The 24,816-nt window shown below is 37.7% G+C and overlaps 2 protein-coding genes across 7 annotated transcripts; one reads left to right on the top strand and one right to left on the bottom strand.

Annotated features, from left to right (window-relative positions):
* The first annotated feature begins 349 nt into the window (after positions 1–349).
* Positions 350–3,381, top strand: LOC110835812 (uncharacterized). The gene is made up of 4 exons (XM_087358044.1): positions 350–634; positions 714–830; positions 924–1,071; positions 1,710–3,381. Exons 1-4 carry the CDS (start codon positions 493–495, stop codon positions 1,711–1,713), a joined length of 411 nt encoding a protein of 136 aa, XP_087214170.1. The 5' UTR covers positions 350–492; the 3' UTR covers positions 1,714–3,381.
* Positions 3,097–24,816, bottom strand: SMC6 (Structural maintenance of chromosomes 6). 6 transcript variants are annotated; one of them, XM_022076395.2, is made up of 20 exons: positions 24,710–24,816; positions 22,291–22,456; positions 21,727–21,922; positions 20,973–21,134; positions 20,072–20,316; positions 19,774–19,893; positions 18,628–18,758; positions 17,687–17,890; positions 16,222–16,418; positions 15,079–15,225; positions 14,795–14,976; positions 13,687–13,997; positions 11,235–11,451; positions 10,881–11,051; positions 9,391–9,578; positions 8,898–9,063; positions 6,633–6,746; positions 5,093–5,287; positions 4,039–4,172; positions 3,097–3,330 (listed from the first exon to the last, which is right to left on the bottom strand). In XM_022076395.2, exons 1-20 carry the CDS (start codon positions 24,799–24,801, stop codon positions 3,294–3,296), a joined length of 3,375 nt encoding a protein of 1,124 aa, XP_021932087.1. In that variant the 5' UTR covers positions 24,802–24,816; the 3' UTR covers positions 3,097–3,293. The 6 variants fall into 6 exon arrangements, with proteins under 6 accessions (XP_021932087.1, XP_021932088.1, XP_021932089.1 ...); XM_022076396.2 differs by having other exon boundaries at positions 24,667–24,785; XM_022076397.2 differs by having other exon boundaries at positions 24,612–24,740.

The raw sequence follows: 24,816 nt of genomic DNA, 5'->3' as shown, positions 1-24,816 counted from the left end.
AAGTGTTATTTTCAAACGTTTAACACTATTAAGTTTGTATATTGACAATGAGTAGGTTATCCTCGGTCCCTGAACCACGGACAGCTTATATTGGCTGTACATATAGAGCGTGATTGCAATCAGCGATACCCTTTCGGTGTATCCTAAAACAAACAAAGAAACCAAACTTTCGTCACCGTGACATATAAACAGCAATCAAAACAGACTGTTGTTATATTATATGAAAGCACTTAGCATATTTAACTGGCAAAATAATTTACCATAAATGACAGGCGTACGCGAGCATTGATTATTTCGCCTACCCTACCTACCTATTCAAATGGCTTGGCCTGTTCCGAACCGGTCTAGAACTGAATTGGATTAGCTCAAAGCCGGTGTGATGTAAATAGCTTTTATAGGTAGGCTAGGGGTCAGGCATTATAGTCGGTAGCAACTTGGCGAAGATTTTGTACGCATCTTTAGCTGTCTTGGTAATCGCTACAGAAAATACAAATGAACGAACACAAATATATGTGGAATCACGCAGGAACTGCGCTTTTAATTTCGATTTGGTCGGAAAGTTCGGTTCAAAAGCAACTTCGAGCTACTCTCAGAAATCAGCTTATATGGGATGGTGTTGGTGGGCCATCCACAGGTAATTACATAACTCGGTTTCGGTTGTTCCTTACAGATCATTAATAAAAGTAAATATATACATATTATTCCTTCTTCAGATCAACTGGGATTGTTGGAGCAAAAATACAGCAATCAACATTCCAAGGAATTTATTAAACAAGAAATGGTGCAAGTCAATATCAAAGCGGAACAAAATTCTCCGCCGACTATTTCAGGTAGTCGTTGCCTTTAAAAGAAATAATTCTTGCAGTATTGCATTAAAAATGATTAGACCTGATTATCCTGTTCTGCCCTCTCCCATTTTTTAGATGACAGCGTACAAGAATTACAAGATTTCTCTCAGGATTCAACCAATCAGCAGCAGTTTATTCATGCTGTTGATGTAATGCTGGACGATGACCAATCTTCCTCTTCCATACATATGACGTCATCCACCTTTGTCACTCCTCCAATCAGGTAATGGGATATAAGGCAATTTAATTGAAACATATATAACGCGCATAAAAGGATTACATTAAAAAAGTCGGGACTGAATCGAGAAATACTCACATACCGTATGAACTAAAGGTTAATAATTCAAAAACGCGTATTTCCGTTTCCACGAATGTAATTGTTGAAGGGGTTTGGTCATTGGACTCTGTATTTCTTTTAAGAATTTGACTTCCATCCTTCCCCTCTTTTCCCCCTCCCAAGACAGAATTGAATATAGGGTCCAAGGGGTACAGTGGCACACCTCTAACCCTTTACAACCCAGCAGTAATTAAATGAACACCTTACCGTTTATATTCTGGTCTCATCTAGACTTCAAAGTGGAAGAATAGTTTTATATGACTATGATGATGAACTTTGGAACATCATACCAAATTTTCAATAATATACCTATGAGAAATATGCCTGAATGGAGCTGGTTCAGAATGTGCAGAACTATATCTCATCTCCCCAACACACTTTCATGGCTTGGTGCTTAGGTAAAGGGACAATTTCACCTAAAGTTTGAGGTGAACTAGAAAATCGGCCTGTCAGAATAGAACCAAATAGAAAACTATTTCTGTACAAAATATAAACCATTTAACATAAATCAATTTTCCATTCAGATGACACAACAGTAGCCCATGATGACGACATACATCTTGTGCAAGAAAATGGTCATCCATCTCTACAACAGAGTTCACTACATTCTGGCTCCCACTCCAGGACTGGTGCGACGATAACAAATCAGTATTCCCACAGAGGTACAATGCTCCGACTGGAACGGCTAGTCATGCGTGCAATTCATGCTCAAAGTGATGCTGTTACAAAGATTTTAAATGTACAGAGTTGTTCACACGAATGGTGGAAGCTGACAAAGAGCGACAAGCAAGAATAGAAACTAAGCTGGATCGTTTAATTGAATGACTGGATCAGATTTTGTCTTCAGTATCAGCACCAACAGCAGCCAATAAATCAGTTAAGATAAACAGAGAACAAGATGCACAAATGAATCGGCTTTTAGACAGACTTAACTGGGCTATAACTCCATCTGTACGTCCTACAGCTGTTTCAAGGCAGCTGGAAATAAGCAATAGAATTCAAGAAACAAAACTAGACAGTCTTCTAGACAGATTATTAACAGCTCTGAATCCACAGGCAACATATGAGAGAGCAACTGCCAGAGCAGACATAAGTCATACACTACACTACAATGTTGGTTTTGAGTGGCTTTATTAAGTTTTGATTTAGCTACAATTTATCTTTACGGGGTCCGCAGTGGCCACGCGGTCTGAGGCGTGGGCCTTTCGCCACTTGGACCGTGGGTTCAAATCCCACTCATGCCATGGATGTTTGTCCACGTTTTTCTGGGTTGTGCTGTCCTGTGTACAGGTAGAGTCCTTGCAATGGGCCAATCCCTCGTAAAAAGGAGTCCTACCGAATGTCTACAGATCAAGCCAACGAAAAGTTGGGACCCGCAGTGCTCAGGTACTTGAAGAACGGGTCGTTCCCAGTATGTTTTATCTTTACTGTATGATTAAAAATATTGCCATAAGATATTAAGACGGTGCACAGATGTGGATTCCCCATTTATATGTATTATGTACAGTACTGTTGGTCCTTTAGCACTGTGGTTTGGATTTACTTCCTCAGAAAGAACATCGAGGAGGAAACAATGTTTTTGTGCTCTGTATGCAAGTATAGTAACTTGGCTATCGTCAGAATAACCAAGATTTTTCTCTTTGCCATATCATAAAGACTGGTTCTGGAGCCCCTCCATCCTATGATATAATGGATACTGGGGTACTTTCGCCAAGGGTAAAGCAACAAGCATGTGAAGCTAACCATATAATGCTGTGGTTAAGAATGCATGTAGATATACCTCCATACCCCATATGTATGCATGGGGTGGTGCTTAGTTAAGCACCTGGGTCAACTTATGAATTAATATTTGTAAACTAATTCAGAGATGCCTCCTTTTACATCAATGTGTACATACATAACAAGATAAAACACAAGCAATATGACATTTTATTAAAATTAATTATTTTAAAACTCTCCTTAATTTCCAATTGCCCTACGAGCTTCGCATTCTGCAGGTGACCCCTGCTCTGAAATGGCTGCACACCTTTGATCTAGATATTATAACAAATATGTATTCAAGTAAAATACAAGCTCTGTGTGTACGAAATACCACTTATCCTTGTTCTTCACTGTGTATTATTACCCCTGCATGGATCTTGCAACCTGTAAATAAAAATAATATATTATGATATTAAAAGGAAACATTGTCATATAGTTAAGCAGTATTATACTACTGATGAAATAAGCAACAGAAACACATAAAATATTTTTCTACTTTGCTAGACTGCTACCTCGAAATCACTGAAACTGAATTTCACAGTCAGTTTGTTATGCCACTGTGAAGCATATTGGTGAACAGCAGTAATAAATGTCCCACTTAATGGTACCTGCACCTTGTCATGGTGGTGGGGCATGAGTACCTCAGTGACCCCAAGAGCTATGCTGGCAGTAGCATAGCTACTGGTAGGGCCTCCCTAGCCAGATTGGTCAAGGGGGAGAGGTCAGACTAAGACAGGTACCCTGGTCCTCCAGGTTGGGGGTTGGTCACAAGGCAAATAACCTTGCACTATAAAAAGGAAGATATTTCAAAATATCAATCAAAGCCTCAGACAGACGGACCAAATGGGGAGAATTGACGAGGCCATGGACTAAATACGGACCAGAGAGCCATAGAAGAAGAAAGCATTATGTACACACATGCATGTATGCACGCGCACACAACACACCCTATCCAACTTCAAACTTTTCACCAAATGCAACAGCAAAAAGATTAAATATTCCAAGGAGCCTCCAACGCAACCAGACACTGAAGATGAAAGTCGTTGATACAGAGAAGAGGCATAGTATTCTTTCTTGCTCTTAGTTTAGTACCTGTGTATTGTAACATCTTCATCAGACTGAATGGTATATGTGTCTTGCGGGGTGAGGAAGACAAACTGGTAATTTGTTTTCAGTCGGGAATGCTGCAAAAGTAAATCCATGGTCACTCGACGATTCACTTTATCCTGAAATATAAAATACTTAACTAAAAACACAACAAAAACCTTAAAACAATGACTTAGAAAATCACCTATGAACTGCATATGAAAGTATAGCATTTATACAAAGCCCACATGTGTTCATATTTTCTGCTTCCTATAAATCATGTGGCCTATTTATGTGTTCTACGTGATGTCTGGTGATGACGTAGCTTAGTTCTCATACTATTTACTCTGAATACCATGCGTAACACAGGTCATATCTGAGGATTATGTCTACGATACCTGTCTTTGTGGAAATCACTATATTAAAATTAAAATACGGTGTATACAGTCACACGCTAAAGTTAGAAATGTACTCAAACTATGAATTTGTGACTCATGAATTCAGAGTGAAAACCAAACTAAAAGCGATTTACATACAATGATTCTGTCAAAATAAATACATTATCATCACACAATTCTGTTGGGCAGACACATTTGAAAATATGCAAAATACTGGGCAAGTAAATTGTAAAAACTGGTACAAAACTCGACAAGGTGTAACATATACAGAAGAAGAATACAAATAGACAGAATGGACGAAGACTGCAGACCAGATATAGCACGGAATTGAAACAAACAAGGCAGAGTTACAAAGGAACCAGGAGATGCTGGGAAGGTGATGAAAGCATTAAGATACTTAATCCACGATGATAAGAAGGTATAAATGAATTGTAAGACTTGAGGTTCTCACAGCGGTGAGTATGAAGATATCCGTCTTCTGGGTTGTTGCGCTGTGTAGTCTGGTCGATGTTAACCAATGTTTCAGAGGTCATACTGCCTCCGTCATCAGGGCCTGATGACGGAGGCAGTACCACAAACTAATTTCTAGGTAACAGGAAACAAGAAGAACAGAATTCGCTGAGTCCTATTTCTCACTGTATCGTACTCTTTGCTGTTCTTACCATAAAGACATCAAATTCATCCAAGAAATAGAAAGGTGGATCAATAGCATCCCAAAGGGCCATGATGAAAGAAACTGTGGCGTACGAACGTTCTCCTCCAGACAGGGTCATGGTGTCTCCTACTGACCTGCATTCCTTAGATGGAGACACTTTCACATTCAATGTCTGTTTTTGGTGATCAATCACTATTGCACCCTGCAATCAACATTTGCCAAAATCAAACTACGAGGAGACACAAACCACACAACACGACAAAGTAAAATATAGTGAACAGAACATATAAGAGGCCACAAACACCAAACCTCTGATTCAACTTTCACTATCAAACCCCAAACACTTTTGCCTAGATAGGGTTTAATTTACTTTTATTAATTATCCACTTAAAAGTAAATGTTTAATTTCAACCGTAACTGGTTTTAAAATAAATGGCTAATCTGACACTTATTTCTCAAATAACTTAAAAAATCACACTAAACAGGATTATACCCATTGACTGCAACATACATACACATCAGATACACTAAACTCATTCCATTGAAACTATTCTACTTCATGTCAAAAAGCCCTTTGAAATAAAAAAAACATCAACCACAAATTACGCCCTGGCCCCTTGAACGAAACATTTTGCTGTCTAGCATCGTTACTGACGATTTTTTATATTGGCTGTTACATCTTATTTTAAGCAAGGTCAGTGCCCATATAAGTATCTACTTTGCAAGCATCAACCAAAGTACAAAGCACCAAACTGGTTTCTATATAATAAAAATAAACAGTTCAGAAATGCTAGAAATAGTTCCTTTAATAGACAGCTAACTGTATTATACAGGCTTACCCGGTGTCCTACGTGAGCTTGGGTGGGTGAAGTGGAAATATCAAACTGGCTGTTTGTGCGGCGCTGCGCTGGCCAGTACGGCGCATGAGCAAGGCTTGTGTGCTTCTATTGCGGTCTCTCACGTAGGACACAACAAGCAATTCCCCGCTTTATATGACACCCCATGATGCTTATGCAGCTCGCTTGTTATCGCTTACGTAGGACATTGCCTTAATGTAAGACAGTGAAAATTGGAGGCGTATGGGATGTGTTGCAAAGGTAACACCTTTTGCTCTGACCGTCGCATCAAGCATCATAGATGAGAGAGATGATCAGTAGCAAGTGGTCCTCGTAGGGCACCCAGCTCTCACTTATGGCTCCAAGTGCCACACCCTGGACAACTGTATCGACTCACAGGCTAAACTAAGTGAGGGTGAATTTCTGGCAGTTCTATCAACACTGTTTTAAGGTGGTTGAAGAATGACTTCTATACGGCTTGATGCAGACACCTCCAGGAGTGGTTAGAACCACTATATCGGCTGGAATACTGTGGCAAAGAAAGACACGAGAACCTAATTCACTATATTCCCATGAAAGCATGAATGGAATGTCGAGAAGACGCCATATCATTCCACCACAAGTCTGACAATACGTTGGATTTGAGAGAGACTCGTCCACAAAACAGAAAAGTTGAGAACTACTGTTTTAGAGAAATGTTCTGATTCTTACAGTGTATCTGCGCCGGTAGAGCAAACTCTGGAACATGTGCTGCACTCGCAAACCAATTAATCTCCGAATTGTGTTAAACGTGTTCTCACGTATTTTGATCATGTCTTCCAGATACTGAAACATACAAAACAGGAACTAAGTAACCACAGAAGAAATAGTTCAAATTCCTATAACATTAGACAACAGCTACTACAGTCTTAGAAAATGCAACTCAAAATACCTGGTAGGGCAGGAGTACCTGAATAGCTGCAACACCTTATCCAGCAAAAAATTATTAGCCACAGCGCCTAGGATTCATACTACTCACTTAACAATACACAGTGTGGCAACTGGAAAATGGGACTGATGCTGGAAAAAAATAATGGTTCCATGTATGAGCAATCTGAGCATTGTTTATTCAAAGTAGCTTCCTCCTGCACCTACATGCTGCACATAACGACCATGAAGCAACTGGGAGGAATGGCGGATGGCCGTGTCTGGAATTCTGTTCAGTAATCTCGTTACAGCCCTTTGAATGGTGTCCATGTCATCAAAATAACAGCCTTTCAGTGGTGCTTAGAGTTTTGGAAACAAAACGAAGTCACAAGGTGCTAAGTCTGGTGAATATGGTGGATGCGACAATACACAGACTTTTTTGGTGACCAAAAACTCCCTAACAATGAGAGCCTTATGGCTCGGCACTTTATCTTGCAACAGGAACCAACTGCCATCTTCTCAATACTGAGGCCGTACATGACGGATCCTCTGAAGCAAACGTTTCAAAATGTCCAGATAGTAGGCAGCAGTAACTGTCTCGCCACTGGGTATGAACTCTTTCTGCACAATTCCCTCGCTGTCTTAGAAAATGGTTATCATTGTTTTGATTTTTGATCTTTCTTGGCAAACGTTCTTGACTTGGGGAGAGTTTGCTGACTTCTACTCCGCAATTTGTAGCTTTGTTTCGGGGTCGTACTGGAAACACTACGTCTCGTCATCCGTAACGATCAAATTCAGGAAGTTGGGTTTGTTTTCAGTGGCATCAATGAGTTCCCTGCAGTGTTCAACTCGGAGCTGTGATTGATCGTTTTGTTAATAAATGTGAAACAAACCGTGCACAGACCTTACTTTTTTTAAATCCTGAGTTATTATATGTCAAATGGTTTCCTTATTAATGCACAGATCTTCTGAAATCATTCGAAGCATTGCACATCGGTCGTTGGTGATTATTTCCCGCACCTTTTCAATCAACTCTGGCGTTCAAATCGTTTTTGATGGGCCAGGATGTTCATCGTCTTCCAATGATTCTCTTCCATGGCAGAAACGGTTATGCCACTCAAAAACACGTGTACGAGACAGACATTATCTCCGTACACTTGCTTCATCATTTGAAACGTTTCCGTGGCACTTTTGCCCAGCCGAACACAAAATTTGATGTTCGCTCTTTGTTCCATTCTTGCTGCACAACACACACAAGAGAGACTTCTACTTCAGCTCACACTACGTTCTCAAATGGCGGCAATGTATGATGACCTTCAGTGTGTAGATGCAGGAGAAAGCTACTTTGAATATACAATGCTCAGATTGCTCATACACTGTGTATATGAACTAAAGTTTGTCCCGCTACGTGCCATACAGGTGCTTGGGGAGTGGAGGTATAGCTCCTCTCTTTCTTGACCTCAGCACTAGATGGGGATGAGTAGTCAGCATCACGCCGTGGCTGGCTTTACCCCCGGTACCCATTGTAGAGAAGGCTGGGTGGGCCCCAGAGCCTGTCTGGACACAGAGGCTAGAGGAAAAGTCCTCTGCCCCCATCGGGGATCGAACCCCGGTCGTCCAGCCCGTAGCTAGTCACTATACTGACTGAGCAATCCCGGCTCATAACCTTAAATGGAAATTGTTTCTCTTAAAGAATGCATGCAACTAACCTCGGCTTGATGAAGCCCTGAATTTCAACTTATTTTGTGATTCTAGTGCCTTCAATTAGCACATTCACTTGATACCGCATAACAAAACTACTGCCTTTCATTTAAAAAAGTGAACAAAAAAGCTTTTGTTCTACCTCAGGAAAGTTTACTTGTTGCACATTAAGAGCCCATTAGTGACCGCTATGTTGTAAACATAAACTTTCATTTACTTCAGTCTCAGATGTAACTTTCACTCACCTCAAATTTTGTGGGCAGAATGTGATTCCTCATTTGTTCTGCTCCTCTTACAACCTTAAAATTCTAAGATAGAATACATTAATGATACAGTCTGATATATACTACTGAGGAATTTTCTACATACTGTTAACCCTTGCTCTAAATTCTTCATGTCTTCCACTATCTGTTCATATTTCGTTTTCCTCTCATGGTATGAAACACAAATTTCCTCGTGTTTTCCAGTATGCTCTTCTACACTTTCCATGTATTTCTTACATTCATTCAACTCCTTTTCAACTACTACTGGAATTCTGTAAAAATACATAACAGATTACATCATACAAGACAACACATAATTAAACCTCGATTCTGAATTGAAGTATAACCACTGGGTAAACCAAGTGCAATAAGTGTGTTGAGGGGGAGAGGTCAGACTATGACAGGTACAATGGTTCTCTAGGTTGGGGGTTGGTCGCAAGGCTTACAACCTTGCACCGTAAAAAGGAAGATGTTTCGAAACCTCGATCAAAGCCTCAGACGGACGGACCTTACAGAGGAGAATTGAGGAGGCCATGGACCTGAGAGCCATAGGAGAAGAACTTTTGGATCTAATTCTGAGCTGAAGGTATTAAAATTACCTTTCTGTATCAATTCTTGGGCAAATTTTTGCTGCATCATTTACAGCCTTCTTAGCACGTTCTTGCTGGCTGTGAAGTTGAGTTTGCAACTGTAATATCTTTTTATGAAACTCATTACACTTTTCCTCTTGAAATTTCTTTTTTGATAAGATCTCCCTTAAGTCACTCAGCATGGTCTCTCTCTTAGCCTGAAATTATTTCATTCATAGTCAAACAGAAATATTATCATGAGATGTCCTGCATAAGTAAAATATACAAATCCACCCACCAATCCATAAAATGAAAATACTGGAAGAAGAATGTAAACTAATTAACTTTAATTTTCATACACAATTAAAACCAGTACAGTTAATGTGAAGAAATCGTAAAATATTAAAAACAGGGATGAAAGCTTAAAATGACAAGACCAGTAAATATTCTTGGTACTCTAGATCAGTGGTCTTCAACCTGGGGTACGCATACCCCTGGTGGTACACAAAGACATCTTAGGGAGTAGGTGAAATTTAAAAAAAAAATATTATTTTATGATAAACACTGAATAATCAGGGCCAGATTTAGGGTTAGCCACAGGAGAACCGGACATTTGATTTGGGGGCGCCATTTCACTCTCTCTCCTTTATGCAATTATTATCTGGGTGGCTAGTTTCATTTTATTCCACATAGAGCTTTGGAACCTGACTGAACACTATTGGGTGGGATTTATGCATATAATTTTGCTTTGCTAAAATACCTGTCCCTTTATTAATTTTTATATGATAGGCAATAATATATTTGTTATGCAATAGCTCTCCTTTTTCTCATTTAAAACTTATTATTAAACACATTATTTTGGAAGTAATTTATTTTAGATGTAGATTATATACTATGTATAACTTGAATTATACACCAACAACTTTGGGGTACAAAGTTGAAGAGAAATTATATCTGGGGGTACACGAACAGAAAAGGTTGAATAACACTGCTCTAGATCAGTGTCAAAGATACATGATGGCACACCACAAAATGGGGAAGTGAAACTATATATTGCCATAAATAAATATCACATACACGATTACAGACACATGAAAAAACAAAATGTTAAATAAAACTATCAATGAAGACTTGTGACTTTAGCAGTTACTATATGCAATAAAATCCTCTTGGGCAACAAACTGCACCCATAGTCCAACGTTTCAGACATTCTCAGCCTCCATCAGGGAATGATATAAATGAACTGCTTACTATTTACTGACACGTTAAAAGCATATCCAGACTTTAACGTAAATTAACACAGTATGTACAATATAATCTACTCTAAATAAATGTAATTTTTTTAAAAGATATGCCAGTTTCCTCAAAATTCATTCACCCAGAATGGAGACGGGCTTGGTAAAAATATAAAATTTATTGCAATATAAAGGAGGAAAGAATTATGTAAATAAATTCAGCCCTAAGCCATGTAATTTCAAACTCAATGAAGTGTATTACAGTAAAAAGATCAAAATATTTACCAGAAGAGGGCATTCTTCAGTTTGCATGTCTTTTATGGTGTCCCGAATTTGGGATGATTTTAGGTCAGCTTTGTCCATCTCATCTTTTAGCAGCTGACATTCTGCTTCCAACGTATCACGCTGCTTACATTTGTCAGCATATTGTGTCTCATATTCTTCCAATTCAGCAGTCTGTCAACAATGAAAATTTTCCAGTCATATTAATGGTCAAAGTCAAATACAGAAGTAACCAAATTTCAAGTATTACAAAGTTTTGTTTCAGTCTTAAAGATTTTCTTCTTGCATACTCAATACAAAATAATCATGACAAAACTGAAAGACAAATTTAACAGTTAAAGAACAAAACATACTTACAAGAGTATCAATACTATTCAAGTTGGGCTCATCCATATCCTTCAACTTTGTGAGCTTCAACTGGAGAGAATGTTCTTCATTGCTCATCTTCCTTACCGAAGAGCCCGCAACATTGAATTCATCATAGTTAGCCTTCAACTGTTTCCTAATCGCAGTGAATTGTTTCTCCACCACTTTCTTCTGAAAATGGAAAGCCTTAAGATCTTCTTCTGCTGTACTGTATAAGAATGGCGAAGAAGTTTCCATTAATCTTTTACATACCACCAACTGATCTACAGTGAAACCTCTATCCATCGTTCCTGGAACTATCGTTTTCCCGGATGCATCGTCCGTTTTGTTCGGTCCCGAATACATCCCATATAAAATAATGTTACATTTTCCCGCTTCTATCGTTCCTCGAACTATCGTTTTATCGCATCGATCGTTAAAAAATCTTAGTCCCGGCCCACAATTTTCCCGCAATGATCGTTTCTGAGAATTTAAAATGCTGATTTTTGAGATAAATTAATACCGAAAGACGCACAATGTTTTTGGAATACACAGTAGCGGTAACCTGTTATGTCGCCCAACCAGCACAGATTCTTTTGGAATGAGGGGTCAGCAGTGCAGGGGTGATAGTTGGAGTGAATGGCGGTGCCCATTGTCAGAAATTTTACGATTTTAATTTGGGTGCACTCATATTTCGTTCCAGCGATGCCAGATGGCATGTGCAGTGTGAATTCACAAATGCTTTTATTATAAGTACAAAGGAAAGGCGAGCGAAACTTTTTCATTCTTCTGGTTCATATCGTGTCTTCTACAGCTACGTTTCGTTGAGTTCGGCAGTAATAGTACTTCCATTTTTCCTGTTATAGTCCGCGAAGGTTGAGGGAGCGGTGAGGAAGAGGGAGAAACGACGAATGCGAGCCCGAACTTTGCCGAAGCACACGCTGCATTGGCAAAAGTGAAGTCGTTCTTTTATGCGCATAATATTAGTGAAAGTGACAAAGAAAACATTTTGAACGTGGAAAAGGCACTGTTTGGCCTAAAACGTAAAGTTTCGACAAACCAGTTGTCCATTAAAGACTTTTTTGGTAAAAAGAAGTAACTTTGAAAGAGAAACATTGTTTTTTTAAAATTTTTAATGCTTTCCCGCATCTATCGTTTTCCCGCATTCATCGTTTTTATTTCCCACCCCCGCCGAAAACGATGCATCGAGGTTTCACTGTAGTCAACCTGTTTTCATTCAAAACCAACAGAGCTTAAAAGTTCAATGCAGCATTTTTCAATAAGTACATGAAATTCTGCCAATAAATGGCAGCATATGTGTTAGGTGTGTGTGAGTGCATAAATGCAGTGTGTCCACAAAGTACCTTCGGGGTTTTGAAAATTGTGGCGGGCAAACAAATTGAGCTAGCCACATGTGGTATGAGGCAGATTACAGTGAAACTCTGGAATATGGTGCTTCACCTCATTGGGGTCTGCAGGTACGCGCGTACCGAGACAGGACATTTCCAGGAAGATGGATCGGCAGAGACCGTTCAACGCCTTGGCTTCCACGTTCACTATGACATAACACCAATGCATTTTTTCCTGTGGGGTTATGTCAAGAGCAATGTGTTCCAAACACCAGTTAAGACTTAATGACCTGAAGACCCATATCAGGAATGCGATCTCGGCCATTCCAGCGGACATGCTCCACAGAACACTGCAAGAGCTTGAATATCGTCTGGATATTCTCCGTGCTACCTAGGGAGCCCACATCGAGGTCTACTGAGGTCAGTAAAAAACTTCCAGAGTTTCACTGTAATCTGCCTCAAACCGTATGTGGCTAGCAAAATTTGTTTGCATGCCACAATTTTTCAATAACCCAGAAGGGACTTTGTGGACACACTGTATACCAAAGATTTCAGATACACAACTGGCTAAGTTCAGCAGATCACTTTTTACATGCACTGCCCTTCTTTCACTTCTGACAAAGATAACATTTTATTAATGTGAGGAATGCCATGTTCTCACAATGATTCAGAGCCCGCACTAAGCAATACATCCAATTTGCTGACCATCGTCATTCTAATATTATGGGTAGTGGAGTCTGCCTCATAAGCGCCACCACTATATAAACAGACGCCTTCACGATTTGGAAAATAGGCAGAAGCCGTATGATAAAAAAAAACAACGCTGTAGTGTGGCATATACTTTGTACATATAACAGATTTTTACACTATTCAAGAAGACAAGAAAAAGTAGTAATTGCAATGTTCAACATGAAAAGACAAGTATCCAACTACATTTTGCTTTATATTTAATAAACGCTTCCACCTTATTCTCTTGCCCTGGAATCATTTATATTTATCAATGGACCTGAATATGTCAAACGCTTACACAGAATTATTTCTACTATACAAAATATTGTGCGTTCATAAGTGAAAGGCTTTTCTGCAAATTCTAATGGGTAAGGCTTCATACACACCTAATAGCATCTGCCATGCTAACTTGGAAGTACTTTGCTCTAGTACTTCCATTTCCAGAATACATCCTGTAATTTGGGTCAGGATAGAACAGATCCCCCTTTTTTGTAACTGCTCGTTTGCAGTTCAAGGGCACTCGCCTGGCATCACTCATCGTGTCACAGGCCTCTCTGCTGGTGGGAATCAGTAGAATATTCTCTACTTCCCACTGATCTATAAGACAGTTGCAAACAACTGTGTCTTGGACTACAACAGAATCCAATATGCTAGAGTAGCCATCTGCTTTTACTGCAAACTTACTGACATTGTGAACCTGAAAATTACAAAAGTATACACTTCACACTGGAATAACAAGAGCTTAAAACATGGTTTTCATCGATGCAAAATGTATGGACCAGAGATCCAGATTAGGACATAAATTAAGACAGACTCCAGTGTAAGGAAGGAATAAGAGAATTTTGATTCTTCTTCTTTTTCCAGCTTAACAATGTTTGTATATTTTCTGATACCCTTTACGGGTCCCTAACTTTTTTTAGTTGGCTTGATCTAAGAACATTCGGTAGGACTCCTTGGATGAGGGATTGGCCTGTCGCAAGGCCTCTACCTATTTACAGGACAGCATAACACAGAAAAACATCCATGGCTTGAGTGGGATTCGAACCCACGGTCCCTGCGACCAAGTGGCACAAGGCCCAAGCCTCAGACAGTGCGGCCACTGTGGAACCCAAGATTATTGATTAAAATATGTAGTACACAGAAGAAATGAACTATGTGGAAACAATCCCAGAAGGTGCAATGCCAAATACCAAAGGGTGCCACGAGACATCCTAAAACATTTCAGTCTACAAGTACTTCACATGGACATAATCCCTTCCTTCAACTCTCAGCATAGAAGATACGTACATCACGTCATTATCGCACACGCTCAGAAAGTGTATAATGCAACAACTTAGGGCATCCTTTATGACTAATTTTAGAAAATATCCTGCAGTATTTGGTATGGTCTGAAAGACTTAGTTTTTTATAACTGCTAATTGTGATATGGCAACTTAAATATTCCATCATATAGGGTTGTCTCAAGTTTTAGTTCACGCAAGTACAAGAACCAACCTTATCAAAGAACCTGCTAGTTATTATTGCAGGTTTACGTTCTTTACCCAGCACGTCATTAAAAATCTGCATAAGTACTTGAGCATCACGTGCAGAATCTACACAGTATGATCTCAAGAATGATCCTAGGAACGATTCAAGTGCTGGCGCCCAAGAAGCATCTTTCAATTTTATATATGCACCTGTAAAAATAAGAACAATATATTAGGTCCTGAGATGCTTTTATTAAACACAGATATCAGTTTATAGGAATGTTCAATAAGTGTATGTACTGCTCTACATACCAACAGGTCCTTTGGGCATCTTTCCAAATTTTCTTTGCTTGAATGCTTCATCAATCTTCTGTGATACACGTGGCACCCAAGCACCGAATAACGTTACTGAATTGTCTTTCTCTCTCTTCAATGCCTGTAATTCTGTCTGCTTTTGTTCTGTAATTAAAAACTGTAATTATAATCCTAGCTCAAACGGAAATTATTGGAAACAAACATAAATCTGGCGGCACACTTTTCATGGCTGGAAAGCTGCCTCTTTGGGTGACATTAGGTACTATTTCTACCTACTTATAATAAAAATCAGAGGTTTTTCTAGACCAATGTCCATACAAACATTTTACACTTTTCAAAATTGTGTACCCTTAAATTTGTGGCAGACCTTTAAAGGGGCCCATCTACGTACGAGTCCGACTCAGCGAGCTTGACTCGTGAGCCGGGCTCGGATATATTTCACCACACACACATAGCAGACTCGGCTCGTGACACCCCACCCACAAACGAGTTTGGCTCAATGGAACCCGAGCCGGACTCGTACATGGATGGGCAGCTTAAGTGATACCCTCTATAAAGGGTGGCACAAGAAGGATGCTTTCCAACAAAACAGCTGTACTCAACACCAATTCTAATAAAAAATATTACTGAATTATACATAAATTACTACTTTGTATATTCAAAATGGATTTTTTTGTATAGCAATTCAACTGAACTGAATAAATCTTTCTGCATGCATACTTATATTCTACACAAGTTGTATGTTTTTTCATAACTGTAAAGGCATCCACATTTATCATTTAAAAAGAAGTAATTTTTGCACCATCTTGTAAATGTTTGGCATACACAGTATTGTGCCAGAAAATGTTCAAGTCAGTTACTTCAAAATGTAGAATGCACTTACAAAAGGCACAAAGGATATCAAACATTGTATATAACAACTGTAATACATTCAAAAGGAAGAAGGGTCCCCTACAATGATGTTGCCATGCTCTTTCAATACCGAGACTTCACTTGAAAGAGGCAAGCAGTCAAATGCCTGTTCTAATGTGCCATTCACCCCTTCAAAAACAATCTCTGTACTCCTACAGAAAACTGGATCATTAATATCTTTACTTATAACAGAATTAAAAACATAAGGAAACTGAAAAATTCACATACCAATCTTCCTCGTCTGCTCTTGAAGTTCCTGCCTCAGAGAGAATTCTTCACTCTTAATTTTTTCCAAATTAGAATTCAACTGGGAATAGTGATGTTTGTTTGTTTTGAGTGTAACCGCAACATCTGCAAGTTTTTTCTCCAGTTCCTGAATTTCAAGACGATTTTTCTGCTGTCTAGCAACACGGTCTCCACCAGAACTATATATATGAGAAAACAGCAGTTACTATTCCCTATTCCTTTCCCATCATACTGTAAGTGTTTAAACCCCTAAAATTTTGTCCCCAAACATTTCAATATAACTTCCCTACACAAAAATTAAAAAAAGATCAAAACTAAGACTGCCGTTATAATTCGCCTCAACTACATCAATGTGTAAGATGTGAGGTTTTCGCGGCAGTGAGTATGAAGCTCTCTGTCTTCTGGGTTGTTGCGCTGTGTAGTCTGGTCGATGTTTACAGTTTCATTGCCCTGATGACGGAGGCAGTATGACCTCTGAAACGTTGGTTAACATCGACCAGACTACACAGCGCAACAACCCAGAAGACAGAAATCTTCATCAATATGGTGACCAATAGCAAAGAAAGATCAATATCAGAGCACACTAAAGCCGTGCAGAACTGTTCTGTCTATTACTCACAGCATAACTCTTTCACATTAAGAATGATTTCACTTGTTATTACATTGGCACTAGAAGGGAAACTAATTAAAAACCAATGTGCAGATAAAAGGTAACACCAACACTTTCAATGATTATGTACAGGTGCTATTCATCAGTGTTTAACTCATATCATGAAAATTAGTTTTTCTGGCAAAAATTTAAACTAAACTGGAAATAGTATGTAAAAGACAAAAGATGAAAGTATCCAGGTTTTTGTTGTGATGGTGATGACCCTATGGTATTTGTATCAGTACAAGATTCTTTAAACAGCTAATAACAATCATCTATCAGAAAATTAGCTATTAGGGTACTTACAATTTCAAGTGGGTCAAAAATAGTCACAAACGAAGTTAACACATTGAATTCCAAAAATTACAATTTTCTTTCAAGTGAACTCTAAAGGGAATAAAGATATCCTGAGTATGGTTTTGGTTTTTGCCACAGAAGATTCGGCAACTACGACAATCTCTCGACATAACAAACGACAACCTATCGGAAATAAGAATATTTATCAACTTTGAAAATGTATTTGAAGGAAGCACTTAATTTTAAGAATGAAATCGTTCGCGTCAGTAATTTTCCACAATGCCTTCTAGGCTCAAGAGATTGAAATGGCACTTAAATGCCGGGCAGTGAAGGAATTAATATTAAACCTTTGTCCTTTCAATTCAGAAGATGAGTGTGCTGTCACATTTTTCCAAATACTTCAACGTTAAATGAGATGTTACTACAATTTTAATTTTACTACATTCTACTAAATTAAAAGACACAAAGTGTTAGAGCTGGGAAAACATTATGATGACTCACTTTTCTTCTACCTTCTCTATTTCTTGACGAAGCACGTTAATATTGGCCTCTATTCGAAGAATTTTCAGCTCAAGAGTCTTACACTCTCTCTCTTTCTGTGTATAATTTTCTTTGGTACGTTTTACTTCCTCTCTACTTCCCTTATACTCAGCTTCACATTCGGCAAACCTATGCTTCATCTCACTTATTTGCTGATCCACTTTCCTGTGGGAAAAATAAACAACTGTGGATACAGACAGTATTTTAATATCTTGCGCTTCCAGGTCAGAAAGCAACAGTTGCTGCACAAAAGCCGGAGAATGAACTGTGTATCAGATTGCGTATTATTACATGAAGTTACAATAAAGATATTTAAGTTTTGTCATACATTTTTATATTTGGGTAAAATTGGATATATTAAAAATAAGTATAGGAAAGACGATAATATTACTTAGGCAGTTAATAAACAAAGTAATGATTTCAACTTCAGTGATATAAGGATGCAACAAATGGAATGGCAACAGTGAATTTTCCAGAATAAATAATCCTACAGTTTAACAAATATGGCAATAATATTTCTACTGCAAATGTACAAGATTATAAATATTTTTAAACAAAAATAAGTTTTCTCAATTTTCTTTCCTCCACCCTCTTCATTAAGCTTGTAATACTACTACTACTGAAATAATTTTGTATTCTGACAAAAGCACGGAGAATTCCAAATGACTCAAAATTATTATCAGCCTGAAATGCTGTTCTCTAGACAAGAGATGTATTATAGACACGTCACATGAACTCGCTATTTAGTGCAAATCTTCAGCTACAAACAAATATCATCCAAACACGTAATTTAGTTGATACTGTATTTTTTAAGTAATGATTTCTCAACCCAAACTGTCACAGAAATATTCATGAAAGTTATAGGCTGTCGCTAAAACCAGCAATTAATTCTGTACTCTTACTTTGAATGAAGATGCAGCATTTGCTCTTGCTCACTTTCCTTTGTAACACCACGTTGCAAATCCGAATACTCAGCCCTCCGACTTTCAATTTCTTGCTCCAGTTTATCTGCAGCTTTCTCTTCTGAGACAGCCTTTCAGTAACATAAATCAGACCATTAAATAATGCATAAAACAATTTTACTAAACTCAAAGATTGTTAAGAAATGTTATTCCAACAAAAATGCAATGAAAGCCTGTGGAAAATGTTTTAGGTGTGATACAAACAAACAACAAACAGGCAAAAGAAAAATTTTGGATACCAGATGTTATATTTTCCATAATTATCGTGAATTTATGTAGGTTTGTGCGCGCGCTGGTTCAAGTCTCGGGGGGAAAAGAAATTTTCTCATGAGCTTTCGACTGTGTATGGGACCGGTGCCAACCCAGCATCGTGAGGAAATTGGGGAGCTACAATGAATAGCGTAAACCGGTCATGAAAACTAGCAATGGCTGGGGGTTCGTCGTGCTGACCACATGTCACCCTATATCTGGTTGGATGATCGTTCACCTCTGCTTAGGCATGTGAACGTGAGGCCAGCAGTCAAGCTAGTCGGCTTTGGTTCTCTGGAGCTGTTACGCCACGAATGTGAATGTGTATTCAGTTTCAGCTGATCCCATCCAGTCACAATGGAATATTGTATCCGACTTGCGATATAAAGTGGCATGAAGCATAGACACTTTTCAAAACAAAATAACCTTATAAATAAAGTTATCAGATAGCATAAAAATCTTTTTCTCTGAATTAGATATTACGTTCTCATGGTGGTGAATATCGCTCTTTTCGGTTGGAACACTGGTAGGACTTATAGATACCAACAGTTCAGAGGAACATACTGCCTCAATATTTTCAGCCCTAAAGATGGAAGCAGGATGTTCCTCAGAAATGTTGGTATTTACTTACAAATCCACATGGATTTACAACCTAAAAGACCAATATTTAGTAACTTGAGTACAAAATTAACTCATCATTTTACATTATGCTTTAAAATAGATTTAATAATTATATGAATATAAATCCCATCAGATATGAAACACACAAATTAAATAGCTTCCTGGAGACCTGCTCTACACCTGTTCACTGTTAGCGCACAAAATAAAACAACTTACAACAGCCCAGTACAACTCATTTTCCAGCTCCAACGACTTTTTCCGGTAGTTGCCGAGTGACTGCACCTTCTTCCATTTGAGTTGCAATTCAGTTACTTTATTTTCTGCTACTATAATTGCCTAGAAATAAACAAAGATTTTTTGAAATTAAAAACTGTAAGAATATACTATTCATTTTTAACTTCTAAAATCTGCATTATACAATTTAATAATTTAAAGAGAAAACGACGCTGAATTGTAAAAAGTTGTAACATAAAACTCATTCTATTGCAAACAATCAACATTTGAACAGAATAACCTCTTTCCTAGAGTTTAAAAGGGCAGTGGCTGTTCGTTTATCCAACATGGACTCTGCATATGTCTGCTTTATCTGTTCTAGTTGCGTCGCTTTCATAAATAAGTTGTACTTCTCATGAGAATTGCTGCTGTTTAGGAATGTCCGTGCAGTATCCTGATTCATAATTGTTACAGGATTTTCAATTTGTATGTTGAATGCTGAAACAATTCTGTCCAGTTCTTCTTTTTTGCTGGAAATTACTTCACCTGCAACAGGAAACAAATTAGAAATGTAACCAATTGCTCTTCCAAACAAACTATTTTATCGAGACGGTCGGGACCTGCTGCCAATTTAATGTAGATGAAAGAATAGGCAATGTGCCACTTAAAGAAAACTTCAATATTTAAAAGCTGTAAATTTTGTAATAGTAGTAGAATCAATCAAGATTATTAGTTTGAATGGACTACAGTATATAAATTTTGTAAACCAACCTTCAGCCACGTTACTAATTCAATACATAAAGAAATATGAGTTGAAATAAACTGAAACTTACTATATAATGCTGTATATGGAGGAAGACGAACAGGACGCTCAGAAAAGCAGAAGCCCAACATGACACTTTTACACAATTTCAATTAAAATGGGCCTGTAATCTGTGGATCTTTTTAAATAGCCAAAAATAGAATATATTTGTAACAAATATGATGAAACAGACCTTTACACATTATCAGTGTACATGGTAAAACTGTGACTAATGTTGAACAATGCCCTCTTAAAAAACACATACAAACAGGAGGGGGACAAGTCATATTTTATTTATGAAAAAATAATTGTTTAAAGATAACAAATTTCTTGTTGAGGCTAATAGAGAGCATCCAATATACAAGATGAAGGAAAAGCAGAGGGAAAGAAAGCCCAGTACCTTGTCCTGTCTTTACTCTGTAGTAGCACTGAGCAGTCGAATTACTTATGCTTCTCAATACGATGATACGGTCACCATATTCTTCTCTCTTATAATTATAATGACCTGTATTTCTCAACGTTATCTCAATTGTAGCAGTATTTGAACCCTTCTTTATAAATTCTGGAACAAATAGGAACAATTCTAAAATTCTGAGACACGCACACACTGAATCTTCCTTCCTATATCATATGAAATAAAATTAAAGTTTTGGACCAAATCCACTGTTCATTCAATATTAGGTAAACAGAGTATCTTTCACAAGAATTCTCTAATTCAGTCACTTGGGCTTGATATTAAACATCACCATCTTACAAAATCTACTAAATGGATTGGCAATATATACCAATGGTATAATTTTTTACAATGCTGCAGGAATGGTAAGTCATGGCAGGAGAAGATCCAGTGCACAATATGCTATATCTTATCTGCATATCTGTCCAAATACTTACCTAGCTCATACATGTACACACTATGAATCAAAATGTGTATATTTTATATAATCAGATTAAAGAAATTTAATAACATAAATTATGTACTGGGAGATTAGTTTAAAGGGAAGATAGATATGACAAATTTCAGTTCATTACCTGTGTGAACTGTACACTGAGACTGGTACTGAAATGACCTTGAAAAATGATAGTCAGTATTCCAGACTGGACTAAATTCAAGATAGATAAGCACAAGATCTTAGCAACTTGTTACAATATGTTACCTTTCAAAGAGGCTCCTCTGTTGGTAGAACTTGCTTTGCCTCCCAAACCAACTATAAGAGCAGTAAGAATCGCACTTTTTCCACTGCCATTCCTCCCAACAACAAAATTTATTCTTGGGTTTAGACAGATCTCCATCGATGAATGACACATGAAATTTCGCATGTATATTCTTTCTATGATACCACATTTGGGTTCCTGTAATGTCAGTATATTTTTAAAATAAAATTAATTGCAGTAAACTGTACAAATGAGGCAAATATGTCCCTGAGCACTAGAACCATGCTAGTTAAGTTGCAAAGTCTGACATGTATTAATCAACATGGTCTACGCACAAAGCATTTTTCATCACACTTATAATAATCAATCTTCAGGGGCTCTTATAATGTACAGAGTTAGATTGACTTCTTGGTTTTGTCATTTGATAAAAGTGGAACTCCAAGATGCAAATTCTTAAAATGTTCATACATGACTTATATTTAGTAACATGTGCCTATAAATAAGGACAATATATTCAGACATGTGCAGGCATGAGTGCACATACACGCCACTTACAGAAAACTCACATTTGATGTGCATCCACTAAAACTAATGTCAGCATCTCTTCGGAGTTTCTTTGAGATGCTTTGTACATCATCTGATTCTTGCATTCTCTTCCCTGGTTTGCCAGAGTTCTCAGATTCTCTCTTTTGTTCACGTAAAGCTCCACTCACATTCATTTTTAAAAATGACCTACATTAAATAACAAACATGTAAACATCAGAATCAGTAACATGTGAGAACTATATCTTTACTTCTTAGATGATTTCATAATGATGGAACAAACTTAATTTCACAGTCTTCCTTGAGCAGGTGAGAGTTCATTGACTTTTTCAACACAACTTACATGCATAATACCTGTCTTATATAAACCGCACTTCTTGAACAAATTATCCTAGAAATAAGATACAATTTTCTTTCTGCTGTTACATCCTCCCTTATATCCAAACCAAGAAACCACATCTAAACAATTACTCATAAAATACACGTGTAGCTAAAACTCAAATTTTAAATATTTCAGGATACTGCACACTGCATCTCCAACATGTTCATCACATCAGTACTCCTTTACACAGGCCCACCTGACTCAATTCTCATTAGATATATGAAATTTTTAATAGGTTTTATTTCCTAAGGAACAGTTTAAAGAATATACAGATATGCAATTTCCACATTTACTTCTAGTCAATCAACAAAATAATTTACATGATAACCATAAACACTGTTAAAATGTTAACTTGTTAGAAAGTCATCACAAACATATCGGGATATGTGAAGGCCAAAGTGAGCGAGCAATTTCACATGAGATACAGGTCAAATGCCATTTTTAGATCAATGAAATCTAAAATCCTACAATGAGCTGGGTTTATGGCTTTAAATGGAAATCTATAGAATTCTCACTGAATTTCTGTGAAGAAAACACTTAGTAAACATCAATTTGGAAGGCTGATAAGGTAATGGGAAGAAAATATTAAGATGCCTCTTACAAAGCTGGACTGAGGATAGTAAGTGGGTGTAAATGGCTCAGGACTGTATCCAACAATGGTGGGCTCTGGTATTGGTGACTAAACCTTCAGGCACAACTATCAAATATCTCCCGAACACAATCTGAATGAAGCAAAGGGCTAGCATAGTTTAAATGACAAGTTGGTTTAACCCTCCAGCGCTCTGTGTCCACCCTTGGAACGTCCCGACTCGCGTGCGAGCGCTGCAACCCATCAATTGAGCAAATACTTTTACTGACTTTTAATTTATTTATGGTGTTACGATTAAGAGACTAATAAAATGTTAAAACATTGTATAAAAGTCCAATTGAATCTTAGATTTCATCGATTGAAGTTTCTAAGCAGTCTCTTTGCCTAGAATAATTTTCTCTAATTTTAACCAGTTTTTTATTTGTGAATTTTGTGATACCCAATAAATTATCTAAAAAAGTAGCTGCCTGCACTCTATCTCGGTTTTTGAGTTTTTTGCCCATCCTTTGACCACATGAAGGTGCGACATTTTTACTTTTTCGCAGGGAAACTTTTCGAAATTTAGTCATTTTATCTATGCCAAGATAAAGATCACTTATTCCTGCATTGGAATCTTCATCTAAACTTTCAGCCGAGTTTTCTGATTGACTACCGTGATCCTCCTCTCGTGGTTCATCAGAATCCTGATTATCATCGGATTCACAATCTATAATTTCTCCTGCACTCACTTGTTCTCTTTCACGTTCTTCTTCTTCTTCTAATAACCACTTCAACCAAACATTTGGATCAGAAGATCTTGTTTTAGAAGCCATTATTGGTAAACGTGACCAATAAAGAAGACTCGCGTGTGAGCAGGCCGACGCACCATTAGAATTCTAAAAGTAAACTTAAAAAAGTGGGTCTATAGTCGTAGCTAGAAATATTTCCTTTGAAATTCCCATGGAAGGGGGTTTCCTCTTAACATAGATAAAAGTGACAGGAGAGAAAACAATTCCTAGAAAGAGTTATCAGACATTTACTGAAAATGCGGTGCCGCGCTCACAACGCGAGTCCTGGAGGGTTAAGTTGGCGGTTTTCTGGGTTGTACACAATGCAACCGAGAAGACAGCCATCTTCAACTAGTATTGTATTTATGCTAAGACATACATACTTGGGTTAGACCTATAAACGATCTACAGAATGCAAATAAATTCAATTCTATTCTACAAAATTGGATTAAGTAAATGTGCAACAGAGTTCCTTTAAGATGTAAAAAATTACTATCACGCAATATATTCCAAGGAGAATAAAAGCAGTAATTGTTCTGCACGGTTTTAAAGTGTGTAAAAATTATACTAATTTTAAAAAATTATGATTTTATACTGCCGTCTCACCTCTATACATATAACAGGAAACTATTTTAACAAATCTACAATAAAGTAATCAAACCTGGAAAATAATAACTGGCAATCACCCAAACACTAGACGCTACCTTCTCAGCCGTTGCTTGTGGGACAGAGCGGAAAGTGGGTTCTGCGCATGCGCTGGTGAAGTACACTTCCCTAAGAAACAATCAAAGAGCATAGACTTCAGTTTTAA

The sequence above is a fragment of the Zootermopsis nevadensis genome, unplaced genomic scaffold (genome assembly GCF_977971745.1).
Source record: "Zootermopsis nevadensis isolate Lab colony 2312 unplaced genomic scaffold, Znev_1.0 Znev_ptg000029l, whole genome shotgun sequence".
NCBI lineage: Eukaryota > Metazoa > Arthropoda > Insecta > Blattodea > Termopsidae > Zootermopsis > Zootermopsis nevadensis.
Note: the sequence above shows the minus strand (reverse complement) of the source record. Positions and strands in the feature narration are given on the sequence as shown.

Coding starts and splice junctions, on each gene's coding strand:
- SMC6 (XM_022076395.2), bottom strand. CDS start 24,801: ATGCTCTTTGATTGTTTCTTAGGGAAGTGTACTTCACCAGCGCATGCG. Junction 9,579..10,880: donor CTGAAGAATGCCCTCTTCTG/GTAAATATTTTG, acceptor AAATAATTTCAG/GCTAAGAGAGAGACCATGCT. Junction 6,747..8,897: donor ATTTAGAGCAAGGGTTAACA/GTATGTAGAAAA, acceptor TGTATGTTTCAG/TATCTGGAAGACATGATCAA.
- LOC110835812 (XM_087358044.1), top strand. CDS start 493: ATGAACGAACACAAATATATGTGGAATCACGCAGGAACTGCGCTTTTA. Junction 635..713: donor TGTTGGTGGGCCATCCACAG/GTAATTACATAA, acceptor TTCCTTCTTCAG/ATCAACTGGGATTGTTGGAG. Junction 831..923: donor TTCTCCGCCGACTATTTCAG/GTAGTCGTTGCC, acceptor CCCATTTTTTAG/ATGACAGCGTACAAGAATTA.